Genomic DNA, 21,467 nt, shown 5'->3' with positions numbered 1-21,467 from the left:
CACCCTCTCCAGACAGACTATGATGGGCACTGCCTACATTTCCTCTGGCTCTCCTCTTCCTATACTCTTGTGCTTGAGAAATCAATTCTATTAAGGAGTACAGGTTTGGCACCCAGCTTTTGAGTTGTGAGGGTAGACTTGACATTGGATAAGTAGACTTCAGTTTGTGTCATGGCTGTCCACTGAGCTGTATGACCTGGGGCAATTCATTTAACCTTTTACAACCTTGATTGCTCATGTAGCAAATGGAGGCAAGAGTGGTGTCCACACAGCCTTCTCTGGAGAGTGAGTGAGCACACAGCAGATCTCCTTCCCACAGTGCCAGGCTTGCACCAGCCTCCCAATGACTGTCCATGCTGTGTTCATCTTGTACAAGTTCACTTTAAAAAAAAAATTATTTGCTCATACAAGGATCTCTCTCTGTTGCCCAGGCTGGACTTGAACTCCTGGGCTCAAGCAATCCTCCTGCCTTAGCCTCTAGAGTAGCTAGGACTACAGGCATGCACCACTGTGCCTGGCAAGCTCACTTACTTTTTTTTTTTTTTTTTTTTTTTGAGACAGAGTCTCGCTCTGTCGCCCAGGCTGGAGTGCAGTGGCGTGATCTCGGCTCACTGCAAGCTCTGCCTCCTGGGTTCTCGCCATTCTCCTGCCTCAGCCTCCTAAGTAGCTGGGACTACAGGCGCCTGCCACAACGCCCGGCTAATATTTTTTGTATTTTTAGTAGACAGGGTTTCACCATGTTAGCCAGGATGGTCTTGCTCTCCTGACCTCGTGATCCACCCGCCTTGGCCTCCCAAAGTGCTGGGATTATAGGTGGGGAGCCGCCATGCTCGGCTCACTTAATTTTTACAGTAGAGTAAAATGGCTATTTGCTAAGTGTTCTTCCAGCTCAAATGTATATGTGGATGTGTGTCTCAGCTAAGAGAACAGTGAAAGCCTGTTTCAAGAAACATGTGGTTCCAGGCATGGATCAGGTTGGTGGGCCAGCTCTCTGCCAGGTGTCAGGCTGGCTGATTGGGGACAGATGCACCTCTCCAGAGATCAGTGGCCTTCTGGGCCCTTCTGTTGGTGGGATTCCCTGCACCCCCATCCTGTGCTCCAGAGAATGGCTGCCATGGCTCAGGCACCCCAAGGGCCACAGAGACAAGGGTAGGACCAGGAGAGTGCTGGTCTCAGAGGTCAATACCAGGCACTTCTGGTTGAGCGGGACTTGAATGACAAGAAAAGGAGGCGAGTCATCTACATCAAGCCACCCTGCCCTTCCAGGCACACGAGCCGGTAGAAGGGAACTGGAGACCTTTCCTGCCCAGCCCACTGATGGCTTCTGTGGCTTGGCTCTTACTGCCCAGCTCCTGGGTCTCTGGCATGTGCTGGGTACAGACATCTGATGTCACGACTTTCTCATCTCCTTGACTAACACCATCCTGATACAGACTCAGTGTCCGCCCCCGCCCCACCAAGAGCACTGAGGGGCAGGTGCATGAGCCAGCTGGGCTGGTCAGCAGGCATGTGGGCCATGCCTTCGGGTTCTGCTCCTACCCAGGTCCCTCTCGGCCTCTGCTGGACCCTGCTGCTCCCAACATGCAGACACAAGGCTTCTCCATGTTCATTTTTATTTAAAGACTCAGAAACACAGGCATCATGGTTCGTCATCACTGACAAGTCTTCCAAGATCACACGCTGACATCTGTGTCTAACAAAAACACTTGGGGTGGGGTGTGTGTGTGAACTGTGCAAAGTACAAAGGATCTCCCAGTCGGCTGAGCTTGTTTTGAGGTGCCTGGCCTGGCATCACCCCATGAGGATGCAAGGAGAGCGCCTGTGGCCACCATCCTCTCTGCCTCCCTCTGGGCAGAGACCCCTGGTGGCCTGCAGTCCTGTCCCCTCGGTGTCCACTGACTTCAGTCATGGCTGTGGACTCTACCAAGCTCCTCAAAGCCAATCTCTGTGGCCACCCAAGGCCACTGCATGGCTAAGATGTGTACATCATGGGGCTAGGATGAAACATAAGGGTTAGTTTCATCTTTTTTTTTTTTTTTTTTTTTTTTTTTTGAGACGGAGTCTTGCTCTGTCGCCCAGGCTGGAGTGCAGTGGCCGGATCTCAGCTCACTGCAAGCTCTGCCTCCCGGGTTTATGCCATTCTCCTGCCTCAGCCTCCCGAGTAGCTGGGACTATAGGCGCCCGCCACCTCGCCCGGCTAGTTTTTTGTATTTTTTAGTAGAGACGGTGTTTCACCGTGTTAGCCAGGATGGTCTCGATCTCCTGACCTCGTGATCCGCCTGTCTCGGCCTCCCAAAGTGCTGGGATTACAGGCTTGAGCCACCGCGCCCGGCCAAGGGTTAGTTTCATCTTAACCGCCAAAACATGTGTGCCCTTTGAGGCAAGATGGCCTGAAGAAAGGGCTAATTCTGCTCCTGCTCTTGTCTGCAAGCTACATCACCACGAAGGCTGCAGGGCCTGAACGAGTTTAAAATACTCAGAAATGCACATGGGCCATGCACTTCCTCTGCCCTCAGGCAGCCTGGCATTGGTTCCAGAGCCCTGGCCAGACCCACGCATTGCTCTCCTTCCTAAGGTGGCACCAATGCCCACCCGACTCTGCCCTGGAAGGGGCCAGCTGACATCTTCCAAGGACATGGCGACACTCGCCCCAGCTCTCTACCGTGGAGGGCGAAACACATTTCTGCCGGAAGCACCATGTGGGCCATGCCTGGGAGAGGAAGAACGTTCAGGTTACTCTATTCTGTTGCTTGGTAGCTGCATGCCTTAAAAAAAAGACTTAAAAAAACTAACCTGGAGACTTGACTTCATCTCCTTTCCCTGGAGAACACCTGCGTCATCCAGGTTGTTGGATCTGTGCATCTCTTTGGTGACAACGTGAATTTAAACACGCACAGGATTTTGGTGCTGGATGGGCAACTGATAGTTTGGCAATAATGGTAAACAGACAGCTTTTGGTGTTATCAAACTGGCACACAGAAGTTCCTATGTTTAAGCCAGACTTTTTCTTCGATTCTGAACAACTTTCCCAAGTCTATTAGATCTATTATCATCTGGAGGGAGGGAAAGGCCTGACCCCTGTCGTGTGGCAGCCACCTGGAAGTAACAAGTAGCCAAGACACGTCCCAAAACAGGAACTCTGAAAATAAGCAGCCCGTGTTTCAAAGGCTTCATGCCAGGCAAGATAATGTATTTCTGGAATTAGTTACAGCCCTGAAAACCAGTGTCACCCTATGTTACCAAAGGCTAGTTTATTCAGCTTAAGTCTGAATGGTTTTTGTAAAAATATAGGTGGAGAGAGGGGTGATGGATCAAATTTTTGAGGTGATAAAAATGTGTTCCTAAGGTGTGAATCTTGAGAACAAAACTGTCACCCAAAAGGCTCCTCATCAGTCTTCCTCGGAGGTGAGCCGTGGTGCTAATGAATATACATTCATCAGCTCCATTCAGGGAGTTCCCAGCATCAAAGCTGCACCTCCTCCTCTCTCGCCCTCCCAGCTCCCTGATCTTGCAAGCCTGCAACGGTGCCACAACCCCCTGATCTCCTCGTACCTCTGGTCTTCAGCAGATGAAGGTTTGCACTGCCTGAAACGGGAGCAGTTATTTATTTTTAAAAAAGAAGAAAAGTGGTGGTGGTGATCTGAACTGTTGTAGAAACTGCACATTTTGATACCAAGAAATCATCTTCTGAGAATGCTAATTGCAGTTCTCTCTGAGGCAGTAAAGGGAAGATTTTGCCTTCTCGGCTGGGGTTGACCTGCGTGCTCCTTCTACTGCCACACAAAAGGACAATTACAGTGGTCCTTCCTCGAAATGTTTCCAGGTCTTGAATAATCATCATCACCGTCTAGACAGAGCACGGGGTTTTGGTAAGAGTTTAAAGAAACCGGCTGCTTCCAAGCTCCCTCCAACCCCCTCAATGGATCCACCCCTGCCAGCCCCCGGAGTACTGGCCGGCACTGAGGTGCGGGATGGGGGCTTCTCGGCACTCTCCCAAACCCATATGGGAAATATAAAAATTCTGCTCCTTTGATGTCGCCTCAGACATCCTTTCTTTCAAGCTCAACCAAGTCATTACTAGTTTTACAAAAAGGCAGCACCAGATGTATGAAAAATAGGCAATGTCTGACCTATTAGAAATATATAAAGTCTAACAGCTTTACGTTAAAAATATGCTGTAAGAAAGAAGTAACGCAAGGGACAGTGGTGGTGAACAGAAAGTGTTGCTTATACTACTGGCAGGAGACAAGCCCACAGATTCTGCTCTGGTTCCCACAGGGGCGGTGGGGTGGCCTTCCGGGGGACCCCCAGGGCCTCACGTGAGGCCCCCCAGGACCACGAACACCCCTGCTGAGCAGCCGGGCGGCAGGTGACTGAGGTATATAGAATGGTGACAGAGCAACCTAAGCCCCGCGGGAAGCCCAGGGCAGCGCAGAAAGATGATCTCCAGCGCTCTTGGCCCCCATGCCACCCACCTCGCCTGCAGACCTCCTGCAACCTCCAACCCTGCTTAGGTGGTAAATATGAACGCTGCCGTGGCTGCAAACCACAGCCACAGGCCTGCCTGCGCCGGCACCTGCCTCTCTTCCTCAAGGTGCTTTCTTTGCAGTTTCCACAGAGGGGGTGGGCATTTCCTTGAAGAACATCCCAGGTGTGCTCTCCGTTGGGGGTTTTGGGAGAAGGCACGACCTCCACAGTCCCTGGCCCCCACCCTGGGCCAGGGCGTCCCCCGCCAGGTGCCTTGGAGACGACCTGGAACCCTTGGGGTGCCGTGGCTCCCTCTTTGTGTGCCCTGGGGCTCCCCAGGCAGCCTCCCGCTCTGTGAGCCGGGTGCAGGGAGCACCAGTCCTCAGAAGCTCTCGACGAAGCTGCCGGGGAAGAGGCCCGTGCGGCCGTTCCGCTGCAGGGTTCCCTTGTACCAGCCGTCCTCACGCTTCTTGTGCACAAAGACGATGTCGCCTTCCTTCAGCTCGATCTCCGCCTCGCTCTGGGGTGGGTACGAGACCACCACGCGGTACCTGGGGAAAGAGCACAGAGGGTGAGCCCTGCCCAGAGAGTCTCCTTCTGCCGGGTCGTGCTTTCTCTTTCTCTTCCCTCGGTGTGAATTATTGTCGTTTGCTGCTATTTTCCCACTTTATACAGTTTATCTTTGTTTTTAATTTTTTTCAAAACTCTTTTGAAATTTTTCATTTTTTTGTAAAAAAATTTTAAAAGACATTTCCCCCTGCTGTCCTTTTAGACATTGATCTATGCAGAAGCTGGACTGTTTCAACCCCCTTGAAGATTCTCCACCCAAGCATAGCCCCCCATCTCACATCTGTGCTCCTGCCCTGGCCCACCCACCCAGACTGCAGCCTGCCAGGGGCAGGGGCTGGGGAGGGTCAGGACATCCTATTTGCCCCATCCCAGCGTCGAGACCCCGGGCTCCTGTCCTCACCTCTCCCTCTGTCGGTTCCTCTGAGAAGCGCAGCCCAGCCCCTCAACTGCAGCACCAACCCCACAGGCTGGTGCACCATGTGATGTGTGAAAGGTACTTGGAACACTGTTTTGGTAAGTGGTCCTTAGTTTTTCCAGACAGGGTCTTGCTCTTCCACCCAGGGGAGAGCCTTCCTCTGAAACACTGCCAAGGACAAACCAGTTAGGCCTTGTGCCCTCGGCCCTCATGCTTGCGGCCTGACAGGCAGGGCCCCATACTCACTCCCACTAGCTGGGTCTCCCTCTGCCCTGGGGAAACTCCACAGCGGCATGGTTGCCCGATGCCTGGCTGGGCCTCTGCACGCCCCCAGCCCTTGTGTGGGTGAAGAATGTGCAGTAAGGCCTGAGAGGAGATGCCCCTGGGGCACCAGGGTATTGGGCCTCCGGTCTAAAGCCCAGATCCCACATGTGGTGGGTTTTGCGGCAGGCAAGGTGCAGCTGTTCTCTCTGCCTAAAAACCCCTGGCTGATGGTTCCTCTGACACCCACTTTGCTGAGTAGCACTGAGATGGGCCTGGCAGGGCGAAGACGCTCAATAACCAGCACTGGACTGCCTGGGTACCCATCTCCACAGATGCTGAGGCTGTCTAGGAGATAGGAGCCATGGCCCCTGTGGCTCTGGATGACTTCCCTGGTGGCCTCTGTGTGGTGCTTCTGTGGGTGGCTCCTGGTCCTGGCAGCTGCCCGCTCTGGGCCTCCTGCTTTCACCCTGCTCGGACTCAGTTGCTTCACAGCTGAGGCCTCCTTTTGGGCAGAGGTTCAGAAGGCTCCAGCAGTCCCCATTCCTCTTACAGAAGGGGCCAGTCTAAACATCCCAGCATTTCCAGGCCCTCCATGCTGCACCTCTCCCACTCCTCCAGCTCTGCTCTGCTGTGCCCTGGCGGCCCCAGGTGCATCCACCTCAGGGCTCCTGCGTATGCTGCTCTCTCTGCCCAGAACACCCTTCCCTGTGTGGCCATGACGGGCCTGCCCTTTCCCAGCTCTCACCACCTTCTACCGCCCGACCACTAACCTGTTTACCGGACTCATCCTGCCTCCTGCACCAGCCTGCAAGCCCCATCGCCACAGGGATTACTGCACATGTGCTCCAAGTGTGGCTCACATACTTCAGAACCCCTTACAGTTCCCTGGACCCATCCTGGACCTACTTGATATGACTTATGGGGAATGGACTAGGGAATGCGGATTTTCAGCAACTCTGGGAGGGAATGCGTGCACACTGGTGTCTGAAAATTGAGCTGAGTGCATGCTCAGGGAGGAAGCTTTTGCCCTCCCCCACCCCACATACTCATAGAGCCTGGGGCGCAGAAGCCATGGCTTTGGGGCAATTTGGCTTGGTGTCAGGCTCCGGAAAGATGTGCAGACAGGAGACAAAGGTCCGGCCCTATGGAGCGCACAGCCCATGGGCACACTGGGTCCAGTTTGCGTCAGGCTGGTGAGAGGAGGTGGCATGGAGGATGGGTTCCTGAGGTTGACTTAGGGGTGCAGTGTTCCTAATCCTGGGGAAGAAGAACAGGCCAGGTTCTGGGTCCCAGCCCCGAGTACCAGCCAACTCTAAGTGTCTCGGAGTGTCTGCAGGTGCACAACAGTTGGACTGGTTCCCATGGGCTGTCTGCTGGTGAACCAGACACTGCTCTCAGGGACGTGCAGGCGGGGAGGAAGGAGGGCAGGCGGAGGCACCTCCTTCCTCCCAGCCCAGCGCCTCTGTGAGGGCTTGCTGCTGGCCCTCCTTGAAGGAGGACAGATGGCTGCCGAGATGCAGCCAGCGGTCTGTGAAATCAGACCGCATGCACACAAACTGAGGCTGCGAGGGCCCACAGGACCAGCGCCATCCTACCTGTGGCCTTCTGCTATCCTCTACCTCTTCCGAACACCTGGTCCTCCTCACTCTTCCCCAAGGAAAGAAAGGAAGGCAAAGGGCGAGATGATTTCTCAGACTCTGAATGCAAGTTTTGGCTTTTGCCTCAACTTCCAGATGTGAAATAAACAAGCAGCTTTAAAAATATAATTTGTTAGAAAGATGTAATTTGGTGCTTCTGAGCAATTCAATGATTTAATGAGCCCAGATGGATGTGGGCTGAATTTATACGAGACAAGCGTTTAACGTTTCTGTCCAGATCATTCCAAGACTCTGAGCTGTTCTTCCTGCTGCAGGAAAGTAATTGATACTCCCCGTTATAGACACAGAGGGCCGTTGTCGTGTCCGTGTGAGCAGTTGAGGATGACAGCTACTCCCAGGTCACAACTGTGCGTCATAAATCAGCAAGCAACTCTGCCCTGCTGAGTATAATTACGGTTATGGCAACCACAGCTAATTTTCAGACATGGGGCTCATGGAATCCAAATGGGCAAAATCAGAATGAATTCTCATTCCATTATTATTACCATTAGCTCTGTGTGCGAGGTTTGGATGTTCTACTTTCCTTGGGGGTCGTCTGTTTCCCTCCCTGACAACGGGGACTGCAAAGCAGCCCTCCATGTGGTAGCCTTTTCAGAGCACCTGCTTCAACACATGAAGACGAATGAGCCCCTGAGTCCATGGAATGTGCTGGTAACAGAGTGGTGTCTGCTAGGAACTTGGGGATAAGAATACTTCTATACACTGGACACTAAACTGTAATATCAACACACATATTAGCTGTTTATGGCTGTAACAAATGACCATAAATGTAGTGGCATCACACTATACAAATTAATTATAGTTCTGTCCGTCAGAACTGCAACACAGTCTCACTGGGCCAAAATCAAGGTGTCTGCAAGGCTGGTTCCTCCTGCAGGCTCTAGGGTAGAAGCTGTTTCCTTGCTTTTTCCGGTGGCTAGAAGCTGCCTTCATCCCTTCTCTGGAGGCCTCTTCCTCCATCTTCAAAGGGGAGTGCTCACATTACACCACTCCGGCCTTCTCCTCTGCCTCTCTCTTCTAGTCATAAGGACCTTTGTGATTACACAGGGCCCACCTGGATAATCCCAGGTAATCTCTTTATTTTAAAGTTAGCTGGTTACCAACTTTAATTCCATCTGCAACCTGACTTCCTCTTTGCCATGTATGGTAACATAGCCATGAGTTTTTAGGCTTTAGGGCACAGACATCTTTGGAGGCCATTATTCCGCTCACCACACACATAATGGATCAGAGCAAGGAACGTTGAAATCCTAACAAAGCCAAATAACTCACAGGCCATCAAGAGCTGAGGATGAGCTGATCCAATGTGAACATCTGGGGAGATGCCTGTGCAGGTCAAAGGGGCGGCAGTGGGCCAGGCCGTGCTACAGGTGCCCTCACCATCACCATCTTACTATTATCATAGATGTCACAGCATATATTACTATTAGAGAGGTCATAGTGAAAGGTGAAGCCAGCTGGACTTCCTGGGTTGAGCGGGGACTTGGAGAACTTTTCTTTCTTACAAGAGGATTGTAAAACGCACCAATCAGCACTCAGTAGCTAGGAGAGTAAAATGCACCAATTAGCGCTCTGTAGCTAGCAAGGGGATTATGAAATGCACCAATCAGTACTCTGTAAAACACACCAATCAGCAGGATCCTAAAAGTAGCCAATCACAAGGATGACAGAAAAAAAGGGCATTCTGATAGGACAAAAATGGAACATGGGAGGGGACAAATAAGGGAATAAAAGCTGGCCACCCCAGGGCAACCCGCTGGGTCCCCTTCCATGCTGTGGAAGCTTTGTCCTTTCACTCTTCACCACGAAGGTCCATAGCTCCATTCTTGAAGTCAGTGAGGCCACGAACCCACCAGGAACCAACTCTGGACACAATAGCATATACTATTATTGTTGTGTTGTTTAGTGTGCACCCATACTTGTTCTGGTGTTAATCTAGGTGATTTACAAGTATTATACCCAGATATGTATTATTATCCACATTTTATGTATGTGGAAACTAGGACTATAAAAATGAAGAAAGTGGGCCAGGTGCAGTGGCTCATGCTTGTAATCCCAGCACTCTGGGAGGCCGAGGTGGGCGGATCACTTGTGGCCATGAGTCTGAGACCAGCCTGGCTAACATGGCAAAACTCTGTCTCTACTAAAAACACAAAAATCAGCCAGGCATGTTGGTGGATGCCTGTAATCCCAGCTACCTGGGAAGCTGAGGCACAAGAATTGCTTCCGTCTGGGAGGTGGAGGTTGCAGTGGGCCGAGAACGCACCACTGCACTCCAGCCTCGGTGACAGAGTGAGACTTTGTCTCAAAAGAAAAGAAAGAAAGAAATGAAAGAATGAAAGATGGATGAAATGGCTGGTAGGTGGCCGGCGTGTTTGTCTACTCAAAGCCTCTCTATGATACTTGATACTGCCAAGGTTCAGAAGAGCCAGCAGGCAGGCATCCAGTGGGCAGCAGGGGCTGGTCCCAGAACTCAGCTTGCCTGGTCCTGCACCAGAACAGCCTAGGGTTGGTGTAGCCCTGCTGGGGAACCAGGGCATTAGACAGTTCTAACCTGATGCCATGTGCATTTGCTGCCTGCGTTTCCCATGACCACACCCGTATTATGAGTTCCACAAGCACCTTCTGGAAGTTCAGCTCTCTCTGCACATAGTCCACAGGACAAGAATATACCAGACATGTAAAGATGAGGTCCCCTTGGAAGGAATGGGGCATGGCCCTCTGATTTACTTACACCCCAGGCTTGTGGGTTTGGCTCATAAGTCTACTTGTGAGACTGGCCTGCTGCCTGCCAGCTGCTGGGGCAGGGCTGCTGAGCCTGCAGGCCTCGCTGACCCGGCCCCAGGGAACTGCCCACAGTACACTCCCCTAGTCCTTTCTCAGAGGAGCTCCTTTTGCAGCACCTTCTACCTGAATGTCCTTCCTCTGAGATTGGAGAGGGGAGCAGCGCCCGCTCTCTTTCCAGAGTCTCAAGAGAGAAATGGTTGAGATCTGAAGGAGTCTGGGCATAGGAGAGGCCCAAGAAATGCAGGCAGCAACACTGCTCGTTCCTCCTTGGCATTTCAAGGTGGAAACCTTGACTCTGACAGCCCACTACTGCCCTGCTGCCTGCATTCCCACTTTCATGACCATAGGTGGGCCTTGCACACCTCAGGCCCTCCAGGAGTGCTTGGCAGCCGAGTGTTCTGGCCCCACTGCAGGGACTCTCACTTCTGCACAGGGCACAGCCCAGCTGCTCCTTCTCCAAAGTAAGCCTGGAAGTAAGTTTTACTCACAAGTCTGCAGGGCCCAAGTCCAAGTGCTCTCTGGTGCTGTCCCAGCCTGAGGAGTCAGCATTTTCCCAGTCATGCCCTCAGCTCCGACCTGCCAGGGCTCCCCAGGATACCAGGCAGTCTGTGGCTACCATGTTGAGGGGAGGGGGCAAGTCTGGGGCTCATGAGCAGGTTGGTTTCAGGCTCTATTTTGGAAACACTTCTCTTTAACGAGTGCTACAGAGCGCTTTGGTGCAAGGAGGCCGCCAAGAGTCTCTGGGTACAATGACCCCTGATTAGATGGAGCACTCGGAGAACTGGAGTGAGTCTCTGAATTTTCTAATTCATCAGAGATGCCCACGGCTTTATAGAACAGAGTCTTTCAAAACCTTCTATGGAGGAGTCTGGAAGTCATGTCTTTGAAGATAAAGTTGAGGGGTCTGGGGAAGAAGAATCCTAGGGCAGACACGAGAACAGCTTTGAAATATCCCAAAGTCTGTCATTCTCACGGGCCGGCAGACCAACTCCGTGACTCCAGACAAGGGCTGGGACCCATCCGGAAAACTCAGGCAGCAAGTGTTGGTCCCATGAAGGGAGGTTCTGATGCGGAGGAGACTCCTTAGGAGGAGATGGGAGGTGGACGAAGTGGAGGAGGAGAAGGTGAGAAGGAAAGAGAAGGTGGTTGTGTGTTGTGTGTCTGAATGTGTGTTTGTGTGTTTGCTTGATGTGCAATTTGTGTATAGTACGTGTATCTATGTGTTATGTGTGTTTGCCTGGTGTGGTGTGTGCAGTGCATGTTTGTGTGGTGTGCAGTGTGTGTCTGCACAATTTACATGGTGTGTGTATGTGGTGTGTATGTCTGTATGGTGTGTGATGTGTTTGTACAGTGTGTATGTGTATGGTATATGTTTGCAGCATGTGTGGTGTGTGTGTGTTTGCAGTGTGTGTGGGGTGAGGGCAGTGTGTGGTGTGTATTGTGTGTTTACAGTGTGTGTGGTGTGCGTATTGTGTGTGGGGTGTGTGTTTACAGTGTGTGTGCTGTGCGTATTGTGTGTGGGGTGTGTGTGTAGTGTGTGGTGTGTGTATGGTGCATGTGGGGTGTGTGTTTGCAGTGTGTGGTGCGTGTATGGTGTATGGGGTGTGTTTTTACAGTGTGTGGTGGGTGTGTGTTTGCAGTGTGTGTGGGGTGAGGGCAGTGTGTGTGGTGTGTGTATTGTGTGTGGGGTGTGTGTTTACAGTGTGTGTGGTGTATGTGTATTGTGTGTGGGGTGTGTGTGTAGTGTGTGGTGTGTGTATGGTGTATGTGGGGTGTGTGTTTACAGTGTGTGTGGTGTGTGGGGTGTGTGTTTACAGTGTGTGTGATGTGTTTACAGTGTGTGTGGTGTGTGTATTGTGTGTGGGGTGTGTGTAGTGTGTGGTGTATAGTGTGTGTGGGGTGTGTGTAGTGTGTGGTGTGTGTATTGTGTGGGGTGTGTGTTTACAGTGTGTATGGTGTGTGAAGGGTGTGGGTTTGCAGTGGTGTGTGTGTGAGATGTGTTTGTATGGTGTATGTGGGGTATGTGTCTTTGTATGTATAGTGTATGTGGAGTGTGTGCACATGTGTGTGGTGTGTTTGCATGATGTATGTGGAGTGTGTATGGTGTGTGTAGCATGTGTGTTTGCAGTGTGTGTGGTGTGTGTCCATTTGTATGATGTATGCGGGGTGTGTTTGTATGGTGTATGTGTGTTTGCGTGGTGTGTGTTTTTTGTAAGGTGTACGTGGGGTGTGTGTTTCCAGTGTGTGTGGTGTGTGTATGATATATGTGTGGTGTGTGTGTTTATATGATGTATCTGTGGTGTGTGTGTATGGCGTATGTGTGGTATGTGTGTTTGCATGATGTATCTGTGGTGTGTGTGTGTTTGTATGGTGTATGTGTGGTGTGTGTGTATGATGTATGTAGGGTATGTGTGTGTTTGTATGGTGTATGTGTGGTGTGTGTTTGTATGATGTATGTGGTGTGTGTGTGTCTGTATGGTGTATGTGTGGTGTGTGTGTTTATATGATGTATCTGTGGTGTGTGTGTATGATGTATGTAGTGTGTGTTTGTATGGTGTATGTGTGGTGTGTGTTTGTATGATGTATGTGGGGTGTGTGTGTTTGTATGGTGTATGTACGGTGTGTGTATGTTTGTATAGTGTGGTGTGCAGTGTGAACCCAGTTCCCCAAGGGCCTGGGGCTCCATGGAGGGGAAGGCAGTTCTCCCTGTGAGTGTGGCTGTTGGGGTTGGATTGGCATGGCAGTGCTGATGGATCTGCAGGACCCAACACTGGTGCTGACCCCTGGCAAGGCTGTGACATGTCCCACACTGTCCACAAGCTGATGATAGGCCCTGTGACTACACAGGACTGGGGGTGCTGCTGACTGCACACCCTATAGTCAGGTAGCTCAGGGCCTGGGCTCTGAGGTCAGAAAGCCCTCAGCTGAATCTCTGGCTTGGCCACTAACTAGCTATGTGATCTTGGGCCAGTTACCTAGCCTGTCACAAAACCTTGGTTTCCTCATCAGTAAAACGAGGATAACTGATTTCGTAGGGTTCTTGGGAGTGTTCACTGAGACCACACACATGTAGCACTTGGGGAAACACTGCAGGCAGCGCCTGGCTGTCCTGGGCACGCATAGCCGGAATCCATGCCCACTGCGGAGTGTTCTGAATGTCGCCCCTGTGCAGAACACCCAGCTCTTGTGAAGCTAACAGCAGGTGTACATGTGACTTCCATTCTAACTGGTTAGCAGAAGTCAGTAGCTGTGGGTCCTGCAGAGAGCCCTGTCCGCTCTGGAGCCCTAGCCCCATAGGCTTGGTGCTGGGCGTCATCTCTGTCAGGGCTGGCAAACTGTGCCTGCGGCTAATATGTGTAGTCTTAGAGCTATGAATGTTGTCACTTTTTTTTTTTTTTTTTTTTTTTTTTTTGAGATGGAGTCTCGCTCTGTCGCCCAGGGTGGAGTGCAGTGGCCAGATCTCTGCTCACTGCAAGCTCCGCCTCCCGGGTTTACGCCATTCTCCTGCCTCAGCCTCCCGAGTAGCTGGGACTACAGGCGCCCGCCACCTCGCCCGGCTAGGTTTTTGTATTTTTTAGTAGAGACGGGGTTTCACCGTGTTAGCCAGGATGGTCTCGATCTCCTGACCTCGTGATCCGCCCGCCTCGGCCTCCCAAAGTGCTGGGATTACAGGCTTGAGCCACCGCGCCTGGCCTTGTTGTCACATTTTTAAATGGTTGAAAAAGAAATCAGAAGACTAGTTCATGCCCTACGGAAATTACATGAAACTTAAATTTCAGTGTCCACAAGTGGGGGTTTACTGGGACACCGGCCCATTCATCTACATAAGGTGCGTGGCCGTTCTCCCACCGTGAAGGCAGAGGGAGTGGTCACCACAGACACAGCAGGACTGCACCATCTGCAGTATTTACCATCTGGCTCTCGACGAAGAACTGGAGAAGCTAGAAAACGATACAGAAGAACTTGTGAGGCTAGAAAACTAGACTCTGAACTAGCTAGGCCCAGTCCATTCCCCATGTGGCACTGGGAATGGTGTCTGGGAGGGCAGCAGGTGCTCCGGGCAGAGGCTGCCTTCTCAGGTTGCAGGCACCCAAACAGCCAAGGGAGGAAAGGTTCTGGCGGAAACACCAGGACTGCCTTTTTGGGAGGTTGTTTGTGTTTTATTATTTCAGCAATGTTACAATGTGTATGCACTCAGTAAGGATCACATCTTCCTGCCATCCTAACCTGACAGCCATTGTATCTCTCCGTGATGCCTTCAGCTTTTATCTGAGAGCCCTTTTAGGATGGATAACTCACACAGGGGCATCCAAGCCAAGTACGCCTCTAGCCCCAGGTGAAACCCAAGAACCTGCAGCCCCACGGCCCACAGCCTTAGTGGGCCATGTTGCCTCAACCAGACTCAGTTTCCAGATCAGTAAAAGCCTAGGCGGAACCATGTGAAGTTGCTAGTAAGCATAGAAATGAATGAATATGGGCAATTTCAAAGGGTTCAATCTGACGGACTATATACCCCCGAAGCCATCATAATTCAAGGGTATCTATAGACTTGAAGCCGTCTTGAGTAATATCATAATTCTAAGATGCCCAGTGGGTTGAGGCTCGCGAGGGAAGAGCTGCTCCCTGAGCGGGACACATAGGCCCACAGGGGACTCAGTCCAGGGGCCCGCTCCAGGGTCCCCCAGGGTTGAGGGGGCACAGACCACTCACTGCCTAGTCTCCCACTATTTATACTCAGAACCACTCGGTCCTGACACATTTCCTGATGGCTCCTTTGCAATCCCAAACTCAGGAACCAGATGGATGCAGAACATGAAATAACACTCCAGTTCCCAGACTGGTTTCATTCAGCGCTCACCACTGAAGCTCAGGACCACGTGGATCTGGGTATTGAGGGACAACTGGTAAACCTAATCCCAGCAAGGCCACAGTGTCCCTGCTCCCCGAAGGTGGCTCCAGACCTCAGAGGCCAAACCACAGCATGCCACAGAGCAGGCAAGCCCCTCCACTTACCTCTCTCTGGGCAACGGCTTGGGCTCGGGGCGGATGGCAGCCATGGACAGAGGTGCTTGCCGGGAAGGAGATGCGAAGTTCAGATCCAACGAGCCCGCCTTCCTGTGCAGAGGCTCCATCCCCATGGCACCCTGCATCTCGCTCTCTATGGGGCAGGACCCTGCCCTGCCGTGGTTAGACAGTGAGGACACTTCGGGGCCCACTGCACCTTGGAGCAGGGCGTCCATGGCCACCTGGGGGTCGTGGGTTGGAGACACAGATGGCGGGGAGCGTGACTTCTTCTTGGTAGATGCTCCAGCTAGAAGCTTCAGGAGCCCACTCTTCTTCTCTTTCTGGGGAGACACACAAGATGGAAACCAAACAGGTGAATGTTTCCCAATGCCCCTGCTGTCAGAGAGAGGGAAATGCATCTTCCTATGTGGAACTTTATTTTTTAATTTCTTATTTTTTCAGAGACAAAAGACTTTACCATTCACAGCAACAGCAGTAGCCAGAGTACCAGCATTTTCTTCCACCAGTTCCCTGAACTCCAGTTCCCACATGGTGAACCAGTGAGGGCCAGGTGACGCTTGCAGGCACACCGGGCTGTGTTAAAGCAGAAGACCCAGAGCCTCGGGAGACCAAATCCTCTCTACTGGACTGTGAGGACGCTGGCTCTCTGCTCTGGAGTCAGGCAGTAAGCATGCCTGCTCTTTGCTTTGAAGACTGACATTATTTCTATTTTCCAAGGCTGGTGCCTACACAGACATCTTGAAAAGACAGGCCAGCAGATGGCATCTCGGTTGTAAGATGGGTAGAAGGGGGACAGACCCGTGGAGAATGGTTCCATTGGGCAACTTCAAAGATAACCTTGTAAAGTGGCTCAGAGGAGGAAAACAAAGCTAAGCCCAAAAGCTCATCCAGGCTGGGCATGGGGGCTCAAGCCTGTAATCTCAGCACTTTGGGAGGCCAAGGCGGGCAGATCACTTGAGGTCAGGAGTTCGAGACCAGCCTGGCCAACATGGTGAAACCCTGTCTCTACTAAAAATACAAAAATTAGCTGAATGTGGTGGCACTTGCCTGTAATCCTAGCTACTCAGGAGCCTGAGGTGGGAGAATCACTTGAACCCAGGAGGTGCAGGTTGCAGTGAGCTGAGATGGCGCCACTGCACTCCAGGCTAGATGACAGAGTGAGACTCTGTGCCCCCCACCCTGCCCCCCAAAAAACTCGTCCAATGCTGGTTTTCCTTTCTCTTCCAAAATCTAGCAGAAATGTCCAAAATAGGTCCCAAGGCCCCTGGGGCAGGCTGGCGATGCCATTCTCAGAGGAGGAAGCTGCTGACGGGCCATCCCCAACAACACAGCCCTCTCTGTCACGAGACCCTGGCCAAGCCTGGCAACGTCATTGTCTGTGTAGAGGAACCAGCAGTCAACGTCACCTGCTTTTTCCTCCCCCAATCCTTCTAAGTGGACTTTGTAGGACAGGTGACACTGTTCCTGATAGGACCTCCGGTGAGGCCCAAGTCATGCTGGGGTCTGGGTGTCTAAGAGCACAACTGCTCCTGCCCCAGCTGAGTTCCCCCAGGCCACATGCCTGGACTATTGCTGCAGCGGTGCCAGAGTCTGGGGGCTGTGGCTGTGGGATACTGCTTAGTGCCTGGTGAAGGGTCTCCACCGCGTAAGGTGTCTAAAGGGACCGTCCCTGTCATCCTTGGTGACCAGCATCGGTTCCACTGTATTCATTAATCCCATTGCATTTAGAGCCTGTGCCCCCAGGCCATGCAACAGGGAGGGAAGGAGATATAATGAGGGTGTGCCCTGGGCAAGTGTGGATGGATCTCCTCTCACAGGTTTCAGAGTGAAAACCCAGCCCCAGACTCCACTGCCTGAGTCTCAGCCTTCGCTCCCCGCTTTTCTCAACGTGTTTCCTCCAAGGCTGGATTCATTTTGGAGGTCAGCTGTTTCTGCTTTCAGGCTCTGTCCTGACAGTCCATGGGGAGTTCTGGGCGATTTCAGGAGGAAGAGGCAGCCCAGCTCCGAGCCATGCAGCACGGGGATCCAGATACCTGACTCTGCTACTGGGCTTGCAGCCCCCTGGCCTATCTCCCCCTGCCTCACTCTCCCTCCAATAACTTCCTGAAGGTCTTGTGTATCGTGCCAGGCCCTGGAGATTGTGGGCAATAGGAAACTGCCTGGAGCAATCAGTTAGACATGGACTCCGTTGCAGCCCTTCACGTGCTGGCAGCTCAAAGGGTGGTGTTTCCCTAGTCTAGTTCTCAGAGAACCCTTGTTGGCCGCACAACTTGAGAGAGAGTGTTCCCAGGAACACACATTGGGAACTGCTTGGGTAGAACTAGAAAGGAAAAGAAGAAACAGTGAGGGGTTGGGGGCAGAACCCTGGGATCTGAGAGGGGTGCCTGGGGGCAGGGAGTGAGGAGGCTTGTTCAGGCCACGATGCAGGCAGGGCATACGGCCTGGGGATGGCAGACCCAGCAGCTGGGCCCTTGAGCCCCTCCGCAGGCCAGGAAGGAAAGAACTGCAGTGCCTGGGGTGGGAACTGGCTTCCTAGGGGGCTTGCACCCACAGCAAGAGTTCTTGATGGGAGGGTAACCTTGCCCCGCGGGGGCAGGTGGCAATGTCTGAAGATGTCTGAGCTGTCACAACTCAGGGGTGCCACTAGCATCTGGTGGGCAGATCCCAGGGACGTTGGTAAATATTCTCTAATGCAAGGGAAGCCCCCATGGCAGGGTTATCCAGCCTCAAATGTCATCAGTGCTAAGGCTGGGATCCCTAGGTCACAAGGACAGCAGTCCAGGATGCAGGGACAGAAGCCAGGCCTGCCCCATGTGTCCCGTTGGAGCCCACTCTGCAGGCTCTGGGGCTGCTGGCCGCTCCTCCCTCCTGGCAGGCAGGAGACCTGGGTGGCCTTGCGTTGCCCAAAAGAAAAGGAATTAGCCTTTCTCTGCCCACCTCTGTTTCCTCTTCCCCGTGAAGGTGCCTGGTGGCTGTTCATCCCCTCCGAGGCTCCCCTCTAGAATCAAAGCTTTGGAAGTACAGGGGTCGTGTTCGTTTTGTTCACTGCAGTATCCCCACCAGCGCCTAGCACAGTGCTGAGAACACAACAGGCATTCAACACTCGTTTGCTGAATGAACTGAGTCCAGCTGAGGGCTCACAGGCCCCTCGGGGAGAGCTCTTCTGGCCACTGAGTAGAGAGGGACTCGGTGGACAGATCCTTGCTCCCAGGGCTCCGTGGGCCCTGTAGGCCTCAACGTGGGGTGTGGTGGAGCTGGAGAGGCTGAGGCCCTGCTGCCTCACCACCCAGCCACTGAGAGTATCTGCAGTCAGGCCCAGCCTTAGCTGTCCGCTTTGGAAAGGGTGGGGTGCGTAAATGTGATGGATAATTTTCCTGTCTCAATTCTCCAGGATTAAACAAACTGAACACTTAATTAACTTGGAAAAACGCTGATGTCATGGCTAGAAAACCCTCTCCAAAACGTCCGCCTTCCAGGACAGAATTCTGCTAATGCCTTAAGCATCAGCTATTACCAATCACTGTGGAATTCCCCAGCACTAACAATCGTCATGCTCACGGAATCCGTGGAATATGGAGGTAGACGATCCAGGCACTTCCCTGGTGGTCGTCTCGTGTGCGGCAGGAAAGAATAGCCAATGGACAGTTTGCACGTGGTGGGGGGAGGCTCATAGATTGATTTTGGGGACAACACCATGGGAGAAGAAGAGGTTTTAGAGGACACAATTTAGGACTGATCTGGGCTGAAAGATTATGTTAAGGAAAGAGGGATTTGCTGGGTTTCTCCCGGGACTGGGAGTAAGTGAGTAACGTTCACGAGCCCAGTGGGATGGGGATTTGGCATCCCTGTTACGTTTTCCTGACTGCTTTCTTCTGCAGACATTCCCTCTAGAACTCTGCTGTTTCCATCTGTGGCCTGCACTCCTCTCTGTTGGGGGGATCACTTTCCATTCCAATGACCCTTCTGGATGGTCAGGCTCTAATCAGTTCAGTCTCTCAGGGAGAAAACCAAACAGACTGATCTGTTAGGAACAAAATGCCTCATTTGCTCTGAAACGTCCTGGCCTGGGTGGGAGACAGATCTGCTGAGAAATGTGCACTGGTCTTTCCTCCACGGAAGTGATGGGCTGCTCTCGCCCTGCTGGGATGTCCCTCTTCTGGAAGGCTCTCCCCACCACCCAGTGCCCTCAGCCTGCCCAGCTTCCCCCTCCTCTTCTTCTATCACATCCTGTGCCAACCACACTGCTGGGTGCAGACTCTGCGGGTGTGGCGAAGGCCCGGCTCCGCGTCCCCTCCACCTGCGTTTTGTTTCTGCGCCTTTGGAAGGGTACCAGCTGCCTCGCTGAGCTGCGGAGACGACAGATATAGGAGCGCTTTTAAAGGATTAATGCATCTCATCAATATCTGGTGATTAGGTTGCTGTTTTTATAATGTGTTTACTCATCTCTGAATATTAAATAGTTTACGAAATACCTAGGACCTAGTTAGTTCCCAATATATTTTTGTCAAATAAATAAAATGAGATTCCTATCCAAGGCCTCCACATGCCTCGCCTTGGGAGAGCACCCCAACCACTGGGGGTCTCTCAGCTCTCTTAACTCTGTATACAAAGATCGTCAGGGAGTTCCACAAAATGCAACATGTGGGCCCCACCCCCAAAGATTCTGCTTCTGTGGGTCTGAAATGAGGACCAAAAAAGGATTCTGATACAGAACACAGGAAGTGATCAATTAGAAGCCAGTGGTTGTCGTGCAACTCGGTAAGTGACTTCCAGATGACAAAGAGTAATGTCAAGACACAGAGAAGGGGCCAGCTCCTTGGGAAAGAGATGAAAGAAGGTTACTGAGGGTTACTGACACCTACTCAGTGCCCCAGCCAGGTACGCACATGGGTTGAAAGCAGGGCCCCACGGTGCTGGACTTCCAGCTGGAGCGCACACACTGATTCTGTGGACCTGAACTGTCTGGCTGGCTCCAGGTGAGCTCCCCCTTCCCAGACACAAGGTGAGAAGCCAGGAGCTAGTAGGTGTGTAGGAGATCAAGGGCCAGGGAGGGCCAGGGACTGGAGGCCTGTGATGAGGCTGTGCTGCAGCCTGGCTCTCAAGATCTAGGTGTGAAAGCATCCCTGTGCCCAGGCGCAGAACACTGTCATGTTAGAGAAGGGAGGGCTTATGAGCTATATCCACAAAAAGCCATATGTGTGTGTGTGCTTACACACTCACACACACACAGCCTGAAATCCAGTTGTACTCCACTTTAAAGAATCATCTAGAAATCTGATATTTAAAAAGGAGAATTTTGAAGGCATTTATTCATACTACACTCTATACAGGAAAACAATAAAACATGATACAAATGGTAAAGTAATAGATTTTTTTGTTATGATTAAGATGGGGGCTCCTCTCGGAGCCTTAACTGTTTAACAGAACATTAGCATAAAAACTTGGCAAAAGCAGTTGAAAGCTTAAATTAAGATTCAGTGCCAGTTAAAGGTCAATTGAAAGTTATGAAAATTGTCTCTGAAATTTTAAGGAGCCAAAGGGAATACAATTTGATTTGCAAAAAGCAACATTAAACAGAGGTACAAGTTGTTGCATTAAAATGAAGTAAACCTGTACACGTGACCCGTAAGTGCACATTTCTCCAGCTGCCTTCTCGTGGATAAATGTGGAGAGAGGTGGCTGTCCCACCACTTCGTCCAAACAGATTCCCACCGTCATTCTCTTTGCCTCAGGCAATATTTAAAATTAGTTTGCGTTCGTTGGGCACACACCAAACACTGGGTCAGGTACCATGGGAAGCGGGTAGAAAGCGGCTCAATTTGCAAAGTTAGCCATGATAACCCATGAGAACCTCAATGTGCAGAACCCTGCACACACTGCACTGCACACGCTGACGGGTTACGTACTATTTTCAGCACCAGAAGGGGAGCTAAAAACTCACCAGCTTTGGGAATAAAGAATTGAACACAATCACACACTTTAACTCCACCAGGTGCACTCAAAGATGTTTTTGTGAGTTGAGACTTGGGAGATAATGGTCACTGCGTAGGGATGTTCAGACACAACTGGATCCGCAGTGTCCTGGGAGCACCTGCAGACAGCCCCAGGAAAGCACAGAAATAAACAGGGCCTGGACTGTTGATACCCGGTCCCAGGGCAGGCAGGGTCAGAGGGAGACAGGGCAGTCTTCAGTTTTGTTATACCCTTTTCCGTTACTTGATTTATTGCATCACATGTGAGTTTCTTTTTAATTTAAGAGGGGAAAAATAAAAAGGAGAAAG

At 51.8% G+C, this 21,467-nt stretch overlaps 1 protein-coding gene across 1 annotated transcript in view; it reads right to left on the bottom strand.

Moving 5' to 3' along the window:
* Window positions 1–2,289: 2,289 nt before the first annotated feature.
* SH3RF3 (SH3 domain containing ring finger 3) overlaps window positions 2,290–21,467 on the bottom strand; it is a 181,101-nt gene continuing 161,923 nt past the window's right edge. The window contains 2 exon segments of the mRNA XM_030920461.1: window positions 2,290–5,018; window positions 15,175–15,506. Coding sequence (XP_030776321.1) covers window positions 4,850–5,018; window positions 15,175–15,506 — 501 coding nt within the window. The 3' untranslated portion in view covers window positions 2,290–4,849.

The sequence above is a fragment of the Rhinopithecus roxellana genome, chromosome 17, assembly GCF_007565055.1.
Source record: "Rhinopithecus roxellana isolate Shanxi Qingling chromosome 17, ASM756505v1, whole genome shotgun sequence".
Lineage (NCBI taxonomy): Eukaryota > Metazoa > Chordata > Mammalia > Primates > Cercopithecidae > Rhinopithecus > Rhinopithecus roxellana.
The sequence above is the reverse complement of the archived record's forward strand: the minus strand, read 5'-3'. Positions and strand labels throughout refer to the sequence as shown.